The 11,608-nt window shown below is 30.0% G+C and overlaps 3 protein-coding genes across 7 annotated transcripts in view; 1 reads left to right on the plus strand and 2 right to left on the minus strand.

Annotated features, from left to right (window-relative positions):
- LOC141533543 (uncharacterized) overlaps positions 1 to 11,608 on the plus strand; it is a 233,272-nt gene that overhangs the window by 145,579 nt on the left and 76,085 nt on the right. The gene's annotated exons all lie outside the window — the stretch shown is intronic.
- LOC141533686 (uncharacterized) lies at positions 3,507 to 5,343 on the minus strand. 5 transcript variants are annotated; one of them, XR_012480329.1, is made up of 4 exons: positions 5,065 to 5,343; positions 4,332 to 5,006; positions 4,039 to 4,231; positions 3,507 to 3,678 (listed from the first exon to the last, which is right to left on the minus strand). XR_012480329.1 is itself a non-coding variant. In XM_074252697.1 (3 exons), exons 1-3 carry the CDS (start codon positions 4,351 to 4,353, stop codon positions 3,675 to 3,677), a joined length of 219 nt encoding a protein of 72 aa, XP_074108798.1. In that variant the 5' UTR covers positions 4,354 to 4,526; the 3' UTR covers positions 3,527 to 3,674. The 5 variants fall into 5 exon arrangements, 2 of the variants coding, with proteins under 2 accessions (XP_074108798.1, XP_074108797.1); XR_012480328.1 differs by having other exon boundaries at positions 3,508 to 3,678; positions 4,039 to 4,249; XR_012480327.1 differs by having other exon boundaries at positions 3,508 to 3,678; positions 4,039 to 5,006.
- Positions 9,365 to 10,665, minus strand: Eh (Eclosion hormone). The gene is made up of 3 exons (XM_074252644.1): positions 10,507 to 10,665; positions 9,817 to 9,906; positions 9,365 to 9,745 (listed from the first exon to the last, which is right to left on the minus strand). The coding sequence occupies exons 1-3, from the start codon at positions 10,571 to 10,573 to the stop codon at positions 9,582 to 9,584; spliced, it is 321 nt and encodes a 106-aa protein (XP_074108745.1). The 5' UTR covers positions 10,574 to 10,665; the 3' UTR covers positions 9,365 to 9,581.

Here is an 11,608-nt window from a genome sequence, read left to right on the forward strand (position 1 = left end):
AAAATGAATTTGCCTAATCATTTATATTTATATATTAGGGTGGGTCAAAAAAATCGAATAATTTATTTTTGACTTTATACTCTGAAAAATAGGTTCGTAGACACCTAAAAAGAATTCTCTCCAAGTATAAGCTCTTAATTATAACGGGAAGGTCCTCCGCTTTGCGGGTTTCTATTTTTTTCGAATAATCAGATAAAAAAATTTATATCTCGCTTCCAACTGCTTGGAAAAATATTCCGTGGCATAGATTTTGTGAGAAATTGAATGCTTTACAAAAAAGGTCTCTTATGACTTTTTCAAAAACTCAACCGATTAAAATATATTCATAGTTGAAGTTTGGCTATTTTAAGGAAAATATTCGTTTTTATTATGAATTTTATAAGTCGATGAAAAAAATTATTTCGGATTGCGGAACTCATGATTTTGTAGGAAATTTACTGCTCTACAAAAATGGTCTCTTATGATTTTTTGATTAAGTGAAGCCGTTACGAGATATTCATCGTCAAACATTAACGAATATCAATATTTCCAGTTTTTGATCAATAATTCGATAAATTTTAATTTAAACTATGAGTTTCAGGAAAATTTACATAAATTTGAGTTTCGATCGATAAAGAAATGTTATAAACAATTTTTTTAATATTGTTTTCAGTCTTGAGCTTGTTTGATTGCATTAAAACAAGAAATTAGAGCATTTTTTCGACATATAGCCAATGATTAGTTTAATTTGAAGTGAATGACATATTTCTTTGTCAAATTTAATATGAAAAGTATTGAATCAAGTGAGCAACAACCAGTATTTAACTTTTTTATAGATAAATTTTTTATTGAATTATCAATTGCAATATAATTGTCTATATTTTTAACATAACAGTACGCTATTACTATAAATAATTTCTTTTATTACAATTTGGGAATGTTTTTGATGTTCTTTGACAACTTGCAATAAGTACTGGAATTGTTCTTCATTTTTGTCAAGCATTGATTATATTCACTGACTAATGCAACAGCTCGCTCTGCTGAATCATTGACAACTTTTAGTTGTTGAAAGTATTCTTTATTTTCGAGATAACTCTCATTAGTAGGCCATAATTCAACATCGACATCAAGAAAGTCATACGGTAGATCGAAGATTTTGAAAAGATTTAATGACTTTTTAGACACAAAGTCACTCAGAGTTCTCTGCGCCAATGAATTCAAATCTTTTTAGCAATTACAAATCTTTTAGCTTTAGAATCTGTACCTTCACGAGTATTAACAGCTTCAACAATACTTTTTTTACTTCTAATGGAACGCCATCGTCAAACAGTGATAAAATGGCAAGTTCATCGCTCAAATACCATAAGTGCGAAATCATTTTTTCACACGTAGCTGAAGAAATCAAAGGATTGATATGTTTGTACTCCAATAAATTTTTCATAAACTGCAAGTCATGATAAGCAGCAGTTGTTGCAGAAGTTGATGAAAACCAAGCTTTTAAATACAATGTGACTATAAAAATACAGAAATGACGAAGACCATGCAATTCTTTCTGAGAGAGTTTGAATTCATCTCTGAATAGATACATTTTCAAACTATAAATGGCCTTAGCCATCCATCTAGCATGATGAACAGCACCAGGACGTTTGAAAGAAATCTTTTCTTGAGGCATTTCTCCAAGGAAAATCAATGATAATTCCAATAATTCTTTATCTAACTTATTATAACATTTCTTTATCGATCGAAACTCAAATTTATGTAAATTTTCCTGAAACTCATAGTTTAAATTAAAATTTATCGAATTATTGATCAAAAACTGGAAATATTGATATTCGTTAATGTTTGACGATGAATATCTCGTAACGGCTTCACTTAATCAAAAATCATAAGAGACCATTTTTGTAGAGCAGTAAATTTCCTACAAAATCATGAGTTCCGCAATCCGAAATAATTTTTTTCATCGACTTATAAAATTCATAATAAAAACGAATATTTTCCTTAAAATAGCCAAACTTCAACTATGAATATCTTTTAATCGGTTGAGTTTTTGAAAAAGTCATAAGAGACCTTTTTTGTAAAGCATTCAATTTCTCACAAAATCTATGCCACGGAATATTTTTCCAAGCAGTTGGAAGCGAGATATAAATTTTTTTATCTGATTATTCGAAAAAAATAGAAACCCGCAAAGCGGAGGACCTTCCCGTTATAATTAAGAGCTTATACTTGGAGAGAATTCTTTTTAGGTGTCTACGAACCTATTTTTCAGAGTATAAAATCAAAAATAAATTATTCGATTTTTTTGACCCACCCTATTATATATGATCATATATTGAATATATAGAATTATATATGATTATATATAAATTTTTATATAAAATATTTATAATAATATACAGACTGATATACTATATGTATATTTTATACAAGTCTATACATGATTAGATCTGATTAGACCTAAGTTATCTAGGGCTATATATAATTATGTATATAAATCTACATATGATTATATTTGATCAGATTTAATTGATATAGGACCAAAAGCTATGTACATAATTATGTCTCATCAAATATAAATTTTAAACTTACATTTATTAATATATAATAATGTATAATTAGATGCAGCATTTTTTGATAATTATATATAATGATATGTATTTATATATAACGATTTATTTACTATTAGAAATTTCATTTGTTTGAAGAAAATTGTTAGATTTATTAAATTTTAATAATTATTTTTTAACATTCAATAGATATTTATTTGAGAGGAAAGTTCATTTATTAATAGTTAATAAGTATTTATTAATAGTTAACAAATATTTCGTTGAGTGAATTTGTCTTACTTGCAATGTCATATGATATAAAGATTGCTTATAAACAAAAATCATCTTTATAAATTATTTGCATTAATTATATTACATTATAATAATGTTTATTGTAACATACCGAATTCTATCACAGCTCATAATTATCTTTTATATTTTTAAATATTAAAAACGTTAATTTATTTAGTGATTTGAATTATTATCATGTATTTTAGCTATCGGGTCATAAAAAATGTCGAAAGAAAATTGCTATTTTTGCTTTTAATTTTAAATAAATATTTGTTAACTGTTAACAAATACTTATTAACATTTAATAAATCGTATTTAATAAATAATTTATTAACTGGTAATAAATATTTATTAAATCCCATGATGTTAAAAATCACTTATTAACAGTTAATAAAGCTCATTAAATATAAACAAATCCTTCTATCAGTGTAACTATACGGAGATCATATGTAACTAGATATAAATCATATACAATTGTATGTAACTTTTTTTATTCCAGAGGATATTTTGTGATTACTATAAAACATTCTCTGTTTTTATCTCAGAATTTGCTACTCCAATGATTAATAATCTTTTAAACTATAGTATTTTGTGGATGAAATAGTAGAACTGTATTAATCAACTTAAGGGATTAGGGGTACTCAGAGGCCTGAAAAAATGATGATTTTCAATAATTTTTTTTTTGTAGTTAATTACTTTATTTGACAAAAATAAAAACATAGCTTTATTAGAACACGTTTCAATTTGACTTCACGAAAATTTCAAAAAAAAAAAATTAATAATTCAAAAAGTTATCGCTGTTTTTGTAAAGCCCGTTCCTCCCGAAGTCCTTTGCGGTGATCATCATAAGTCCTTGGAGATTCATCTAAAATCAATCGGATAAGAAAAATTAGTTTTATTAATAGATAATCTTGTGCCTGATCGAAGCTTTTTTTTTTTTCGAAATTAACAAAATGGCAGCTTCAGGAAATTTTTTTCTAGATTTTCGGGAAAAAATCAACAGTTCATTGTTAAAGAAAAATCGAAATTTTTGAAAAAAAAAAAATCCTTCGATCAGGCACGAGTTTTTAATGTTTTTCAAAAGTACAATAAATTTTATTGAAATCTACCCAGCAGTTTTTAAGTTACAGTGATCACCAGTTCAGAAAACATAGTTTTGAGAAAAACGCATTTAAAGTTTTGCTATGGATTTATGTCGAATTATAAGAATTATTTAATAACTTACACTGAGTCATCTATTCCTGGACCATATAATAGCTCTTCAGCCGTCATAGCAGCTTCCAAAATATCGATTTGCTGGTGCCTACGTTGCAATCGACCTTCTCGGGTGTTATCATTAGCGCGCTTATCTGCTACTTTCATACGTGCAGCATCCATTCTTTCTGCATACCGATGAGAATTAGGCCCACAATTAAGTCCTAGTGTATTCATCAAGACTAATAATGAATTTATACCCTCATTAAATATACACATAGCAACGTATGCAGCTATTTGTACGATAGTATAACTAGTATTTACCGTTTTTGGGCATATTTTCCATACTAGTTAGTTAAAGCTTTCATTATTATTCTGATTGAATCCACCTACACATCTTGAAAGTAAATTTTCATTACTAAGATCTTCGTATATAGGCTTGATAGCTTTTAAAACATCAGAAGGTAAGGGAGAATAATCGTGAGAATAGGTATCAAGCTCTCCTCTTGCTTCAGCACGCTGGTAAGAGCACCAAGATTCTTCGCCTTTTGGACACATATCATGATTCGGTTTTTCATCACTCGAGCTGTAGTGATAAAAGGTTGCCATTATAGCAGATTTCATATTTTCAATAGAATCACAATGCCGGCGTATTGCTAAACCATAGTACACAGTTAGTTTGTCTATTACTTTTCCTGTGAGCTTACCTCGACCACCAAGACCTTTTTTGTTACTCTTCAGCGTACGTAATCGACTCCCCATCCGCTTTTGGACATGCCCTATACATTCCTTTCTATTTACAGTTGTATTTTTATAAGGATCTGATTTTATAATTCCTGAATAGGTCTTGGAGTCACCATCACCAATATAGTTGGCATACTTAACTCCATATTTAGTTTCAGAATACGAAAACATTTCGACCATCGCATCCACCTCCATTTTCCCAGAAGACCCTTTATGATTAGCAGAACACACATCTTCATGCGATTGATACCATTCCTGGAACTCAACAGTATTTGTTTTTTTTTCCAATACTCACATAGCTTACAATATGCACTTTTAATGTTTATGTCAAGAATCTTTCCAGTAAAATAGCCAATTATAGAAGAAACTCCAAATGACGATGTATATCCCCGTTTTTGCCAGGTTCCATCTCCCGATACAGTTAGATGATTTATATCTTCATTTTCAGTTGTTGGCATTGCTTGCTTTTCTTCATTCACAGCTTTCGTCATGAAGGTTTCTGCGACGGTTTTACTACAATTCAAAATCTGTTTCAGTAAAATTGTATGCGTAGATTTATCTAAAAAAGACGGCATGTCCATCAGGCCGCAAAACTTGCACAAACAGGAAGGAATATATTCATTTCTACAGTTATTACATGCAACTACAATTTTGAATCCCAGCCCATGTGTACTTGCTGTTTGAAACACTACATTTCCATTACATTTTTTACATTTTATAAGAGCAGAAATTGCAGTGAATACCTGAATAAAATTTATTATTCGAAATTCAGTACTGCTGTCTTCAGGTACATCATCTTCAGTGTTTTGTTTTAATTTTTTAGAAGATGTACTCTGAATACTTTCATCACGTTCGGCTGTTTTCGGATTAAAAACATTCTTTCTTTTGACTGAACGCGACTTATTAATTGTTTCAGAATTCCGGAGTTCTCTTGAAACCTTTCTATAATCACGTCCCATGGTTAATAATTTAATTCACTTGAGAAATAATTTATCACAAAACTATCGACTGATCAGTGCAACGACTACAGGTATACTGGCAACCAAAAATTATTTTTCAGTTCTTGTACTACCTACAAATTGTGAATATATGTAGAAGGATATATATATATATATATATATATAATATATAATATATATAATATATAGTATGTATAATATATATAATATATATAATTATACATACATTAAAATGGGGAGATATTCATGACAATGAAACCCGAAAGGTCGGTTGCTTGCAAGTGTTTCTAGCTACCTGCTCTCGAATGCCACGTAGCACCCGAGTATTCTTTGGTCATTGTTAAATAACTCGAAAAGAATTTGTCGGATTCACTTCAAATTTTCACACAATATTTTTAAAATATTATACTTTAAGAAAATGCAAAAAAAAATCGATTTTTTGAAAATTCTGACTACCTCTAACCCCTTAACTTATAAAAATCGATTATCTATACGATTTGCATTACTTGTAGTTATTACAAATTTTGCTCTTCAAGTAAGTCTCGTAGGTAAACAGGTAGCGTGTTAGTCTAAATCAGCCAAAGTTCTTCCCATATTGAAAAAAGGTAAAGATCTCAGTAAAGTTGCGAGCTACAGGCCAATCAGCCTTACCTCTAACATTGGTAAATGTTCAATTTGGCTTTAGAGCCAAACATAGCACTACGCATGCAATTCACAAAATTGTGGACACAATTTTGAATCACCTCCATAATAATCAACGCGTTGCAGTTGCGCTGATTGACCTTGAGAAAGCCTTCGACTCAGTATGGATTATTCTATGGATCAATGGCTTAACATTCAAATTAATTAAACTTGGTTTCCCTGATTGGCTCACGCTACTCATACTGGATATGATCCTGGGAAAGACTTTCAGAGTATGGGGCGGCGTAAACAAATCAAAAAAGAGCTACAAAATTTTAGAAGGGCTTCAACAGGAAACTATTAATTCCCCACTACTTTTCAACAATTACACAATGGCTCTGCTACAATTATTTGGCCTGAACAAGTCTGAAAATCTGTTTGCAGTCACATATGCTAATGATATAATCGTAGGAATAGCTGGTAAAAACCCAGCAAAACTTCAAGAAGACCTAGAGGCACTGGTCAATAAAATTAACAGTTATTATAAAACATGGAACCTACGTATGAATCCAGAAAAATGTGAAACTGCCGTCTTCAGAAGAGGGTCCAATCATATTAGCAAAAAAGCACTTTTGCAAATCGACGAATTTAAAATATTCACTCCATCACCGAACACAGGCGAACTAATAGAAATACCACACAAAAATATAGTCAAGTATCTTGGAGTCCATATAGATCAATTACTGAGAATCAGGAATCATCCAGACATTCAACTCACCAAAGCTAAGGCCGCCTTCAAAGCCAACAATAGAATTTTTTATAACAACAACCTCAGTAGAAGAGCAAAAATTATTTGCTACTTACTACTCGTCAGACCAATACTAACTTATGCAACGCCAATCTGGTGGAATACCAGCGCAGCTGTTATGGAAAACTACAGGATCTTCGAGAGGAAATGTCTCAGGGCATGCATTGGTACCTACAGATCAGCAGCTTTTAGGTACAAAAAATTCGTCAGCAATGCCGAGTTATATAACATTGCTGACATACCAAGAATCGACTCACATATCATCAGACTAATTAAAGATTACTTCAGTAAACTACCTCTAATCGATAACCCTGAAATCAGAGAGCTGGCCAAGTGTACATCTGACGACCTAGCCAAGAGAAACGACACTGGTGCGCTCCCGCCTCAAGCATTTTTACCGCTTGACGACGCGGGACTCATCCAAGACGAACATAATGTGCCAACCATTTACCATTGGAAAAGACACAAAGCACATAAAAGGATTGAATATGTTGCAGATGACCTAAAACTCAAATGGTTTAACTTCACCTATTCAAAAGCTCTCCCGACGAGAGATAAAATGGACGATCACAGGCTGAACGAAAAATATTGGTGGCTCACCAGCGAATCAAAGCATCGTAAAGAGCTAAGAAGAAGGCTACACCCAGAATAGTGCAGTGTAATTTTTAGATTAAGAACTGTAAATATTTGTACATAATTTAGTTTTAGTTTTTATATTATTTATTTAGTTTATAAGTATAAAAGCATGAAACGAGTTATATAAGTGGTTTTGGAAGATGACTTTGCACTTGAGCCTTATTATAAAAGAAATTAATTATTTATAAGCAACAATACTTATTTTTAAGTGACTAGAGAACAAATAAACACTAATTATTTATTTAGGAAAAACGGATAGACCCCAGCCGCTCCAATTAAGGAGACTTGCGGTCTAAACTACTGATATAAGTTATATCTAAGAATCTTAAGGCTTTTTTTAAAATTAAGTTATGCAGCCTAAAATGTATTAACAAAAAAATGTATTTTATCTAAGCAAATAAACTTCTTTAAAAAAAAAAAAAAAAAAAAGTAGCGTGTTAGTCTCTTAAGCGGCAGGTCCCCGCTTCGATCCCCGCGCACGCTTAATTCTTTTTATTTTTATAGAAATAATTATATCTAATTATATATGATTAGATCTGGCCAATTTTCAGGTCTTATTACATATAAGTGATTATACATAAATATATATTAGGCAAATTCATTTTTTCCCGGGTAGTTTTTTGTAAAAATTGTTGATCAATAACTCTGAATTGTAAACAATTGAAAAAAAATTATGACAAATTGAAAATACTTTAAAATTGTATTTCATTATTGTAGTTATAATTTTTTAAAAGAAATTTGTTGTTTACAAATAAGACATTTTTTTTTGTTTTAAATTGAAAGAAATTTTTGACAGTTTTACAGGAGCGATTTGGATAGCCGTGGCGTCACCAAACTTTTTACTAATGGCAGTGCAACAATTTAAATAAGCAAAATATTATTTTGTCGCTCAATATTTAATTTTGATTAATTTAAATTGCCACTTAACATTTTTTATTTACTAAATATATACAGCACATGGATTTTTATGTTTTTTAGGAATTTAATTATTATTATTTTTACTTTTTTCATAAATTTTTGTTTAGAGTCGGTTTTAACTCCTGTAGTCATATCGCCGACTTTAACTGGTGGGAGTGGTACGGTGGGTTTTTTTTGGGGTTTTGAGAATCTTAATCTACGCGGCAAGGGTCGAATTTTATTCAAGCTGGTTCCTAAGACCACCTTGGGATTCGAACCCACGCCTGGCCGGTGAGTTAGTTCGAGTGCTCTATAGGTCGTGCGCCTTTGACCACTCGGCTAACGTCGTCGGTTGTATTATTATTATCGTTATTATTATTTCCGTAGAAATATGAATAACTTTCATAATTAAATCTAAGAATCAAAATTGATGTTACAAAATCTGTCAGAAACGAGGGAGAAATAAAAAAAATAATTAAGATGACTCATTTTATTAAATTCAATATTTCTTACAACCATATCAGACATTTTTCATCATCGTCAAAAGTATTCGTATATAAAAATAATTGTAACATAAAAAAAAAAAAATATAAGAACTGCCAACTGAGAACACAAAGAAAGAAAACTTAACAATTAAAATAAATTCCCTGAGTATTTACGTATGATAGTCACAATCACAACAAAGTACGTGGATAAATTATCTACGATGCATAGCTATTACGTTATAATTTAGCGTCGACAATTAAAAACAAGGAACTCAAAAATGCAAATCCGTTGATCAAGAATACCATTAAAATAAAAAAAAAATAAATAAATAAATAAATAGCTAAGATAATATAGCAAGACAAAAGAAAATCCTGATAACTAAAATAAAAAGTTAATTCATTTAGTTAAAAGTTATAAATAAAACTACTCGTTCTCGAGTGGTACGATGAACGGTGCAATAGAGTCGGCGTCCTCGCAATCCGGAATCATTTTTCCCTTGAACTTGACGCATGTGTCTGCACACAATTGACCCTCGAAGTACGGCCCGAACATTTTCTTGCACTGAGCGCAGTTTCTTATGCACGTTCCTAATTATAATTATAAATCAATTGATATAAAACAAAGCTCATCACTAAAATAAATTATTTCTTCTTCTTACCGATACGATTTCCATCAGCTGGCATTGCGATAACCATCGTGATGATTCCAACAATGAACAATAGACACAACTCATTTGAAATCTTCATGGCTAGGCATTCAAATATATCATTTATTATTTTTAATAATCAACTATCTACAAGTCACTTAGCATTCATTTTTTTTTCACTTTGTTATCATTAATCATAATTATAAGTCATATTGAAAATTTATTTAAAATAGTTAAATTTGACATGTTTTTTTTTGTAGAAGACGTAAATCGGCAGCCGAAAAATCTGCAGTTTTATAAAAACAAACACATCAAATAATTATTAATTATTAATGATTAATAAAAAAAAACTGTAGTAATAAAACGAGATAAAGTTGTAAGGATCTTCTTGAGCTTCTTACATCTCTTCGCGAGCAATGATCACTACGTTTTGTCCCACGCTTTTATAACCGGAATCTCAACATCGCTTCCGTGTTCACCTTACCATTTACCTGCCATTGTATGTTGCCGTTCAATTAATATGGATAGACTTTTTTTATGCTTTTTTTCGAGGCATCCAATGTCCATATTGGTAGATACTGATTTATACCGATCATACATTCTATTTATAAATCGATCTTTGTAATAATCGTCAATAATTATTCATATTTATATTATTATATATTATATATTTCAGATTTCAGATTCTGAATCAAGACTTACCGGCTAAGTTTCGGCTGGCTGAAGTGGATGAATCTATTGTTTGACGAATGTTGACTGACGAATCCATTTTGGATGCTGAAGCTTTTATACCGAAAAATCTTGGAAAAACCTGATAGACCTATAATTATATTTCTATGATTGTCTAATTCGATTCTTCGATTTCCCGGCCACTCTCGGAGGAAATGTCTCACTGAGCGAGACATTCTATTACGCTATAATATTCAATTTATTATACACTTCTATTCGATGGAAAGTTAGTGTTGTGTATTTTGAGAAGAAATAATTAATCGCTACCTTGAATTAATACATATATTTATTCTGCGATTCTCTCAAGTCACTTTAATTACAAAAAATACGGTAAGGTTTTTTTTTTTATTGTTACTTATTAATTAATCGTTTATTGTTTAATTGTTTTTCTTTAAGGGGTTATATGCAATTAGAAGGCCGAAAAAAGAGATTTTTTTAATAATTCTAAAGAGGTTTTTCAATTGATTAATGTTAAAATTGATATATTTATAGTTGTCACTTTTAACTTTAATTATGTTGCTTTTTTTTTTTGCAAATAATGATTTTTCTGACTCCTCTAGATGATCTTCGAGAAATTCTTAAAAAAGAAAAAAGTGTCTTGCGAAGAACACGATTTTTTTCAGTTTTCAATGGAAAAACTATAGAACTTGTTTTTGTAAAAAAATCAATACGGAATGATCAAATCTTAAAAATCTGAGTTAAATACTAAAGATACAAAAAAATAATGTGATTTTTTTTGTAGAAAATTTTATTCCCTACCAAAAAAGTTTTTATAAATTTTCATCTATCTCTTACCATTTAACCAGAATTTCAATTTCAAATTTTATTTCAATCGTCTCTAATTAGCTAACGTGTTGAGAAAGCTTGAAATATAAATTTCTGTTTAAATATTGAAGATACGAAAAAAATTATAAGTTACCTTTATTGTAGAAAATTTTATTTTCTAAAAAAATAGTCTTCATCAGTTTCTCCGTATTTCTCATTTTTCAATCAGAATTTGAACTTAATGTGATATCTTTAGTTCGAGTAATCGAAATTTCAAAATTAAAAACAATTATAAGATACAATCTAATGA

The sequence above is a fragment of the Cotesia typhae genome, unplaced genomic scaffold (genome assembly GCF_013202065.1).
Source record: "Cotesia typhae breed Kobodo isofemale line unplaced genomic scaffold, CoteBio_Ctyphae scaffold_121, whole genome shotgun sequence".
NCBI classification, from domain to species: Eukaryota; Metazoa; Arthropoda; class Insecta; order Hymenoptera; family Braconidae; genus Cotesia; species Cotesia typhae.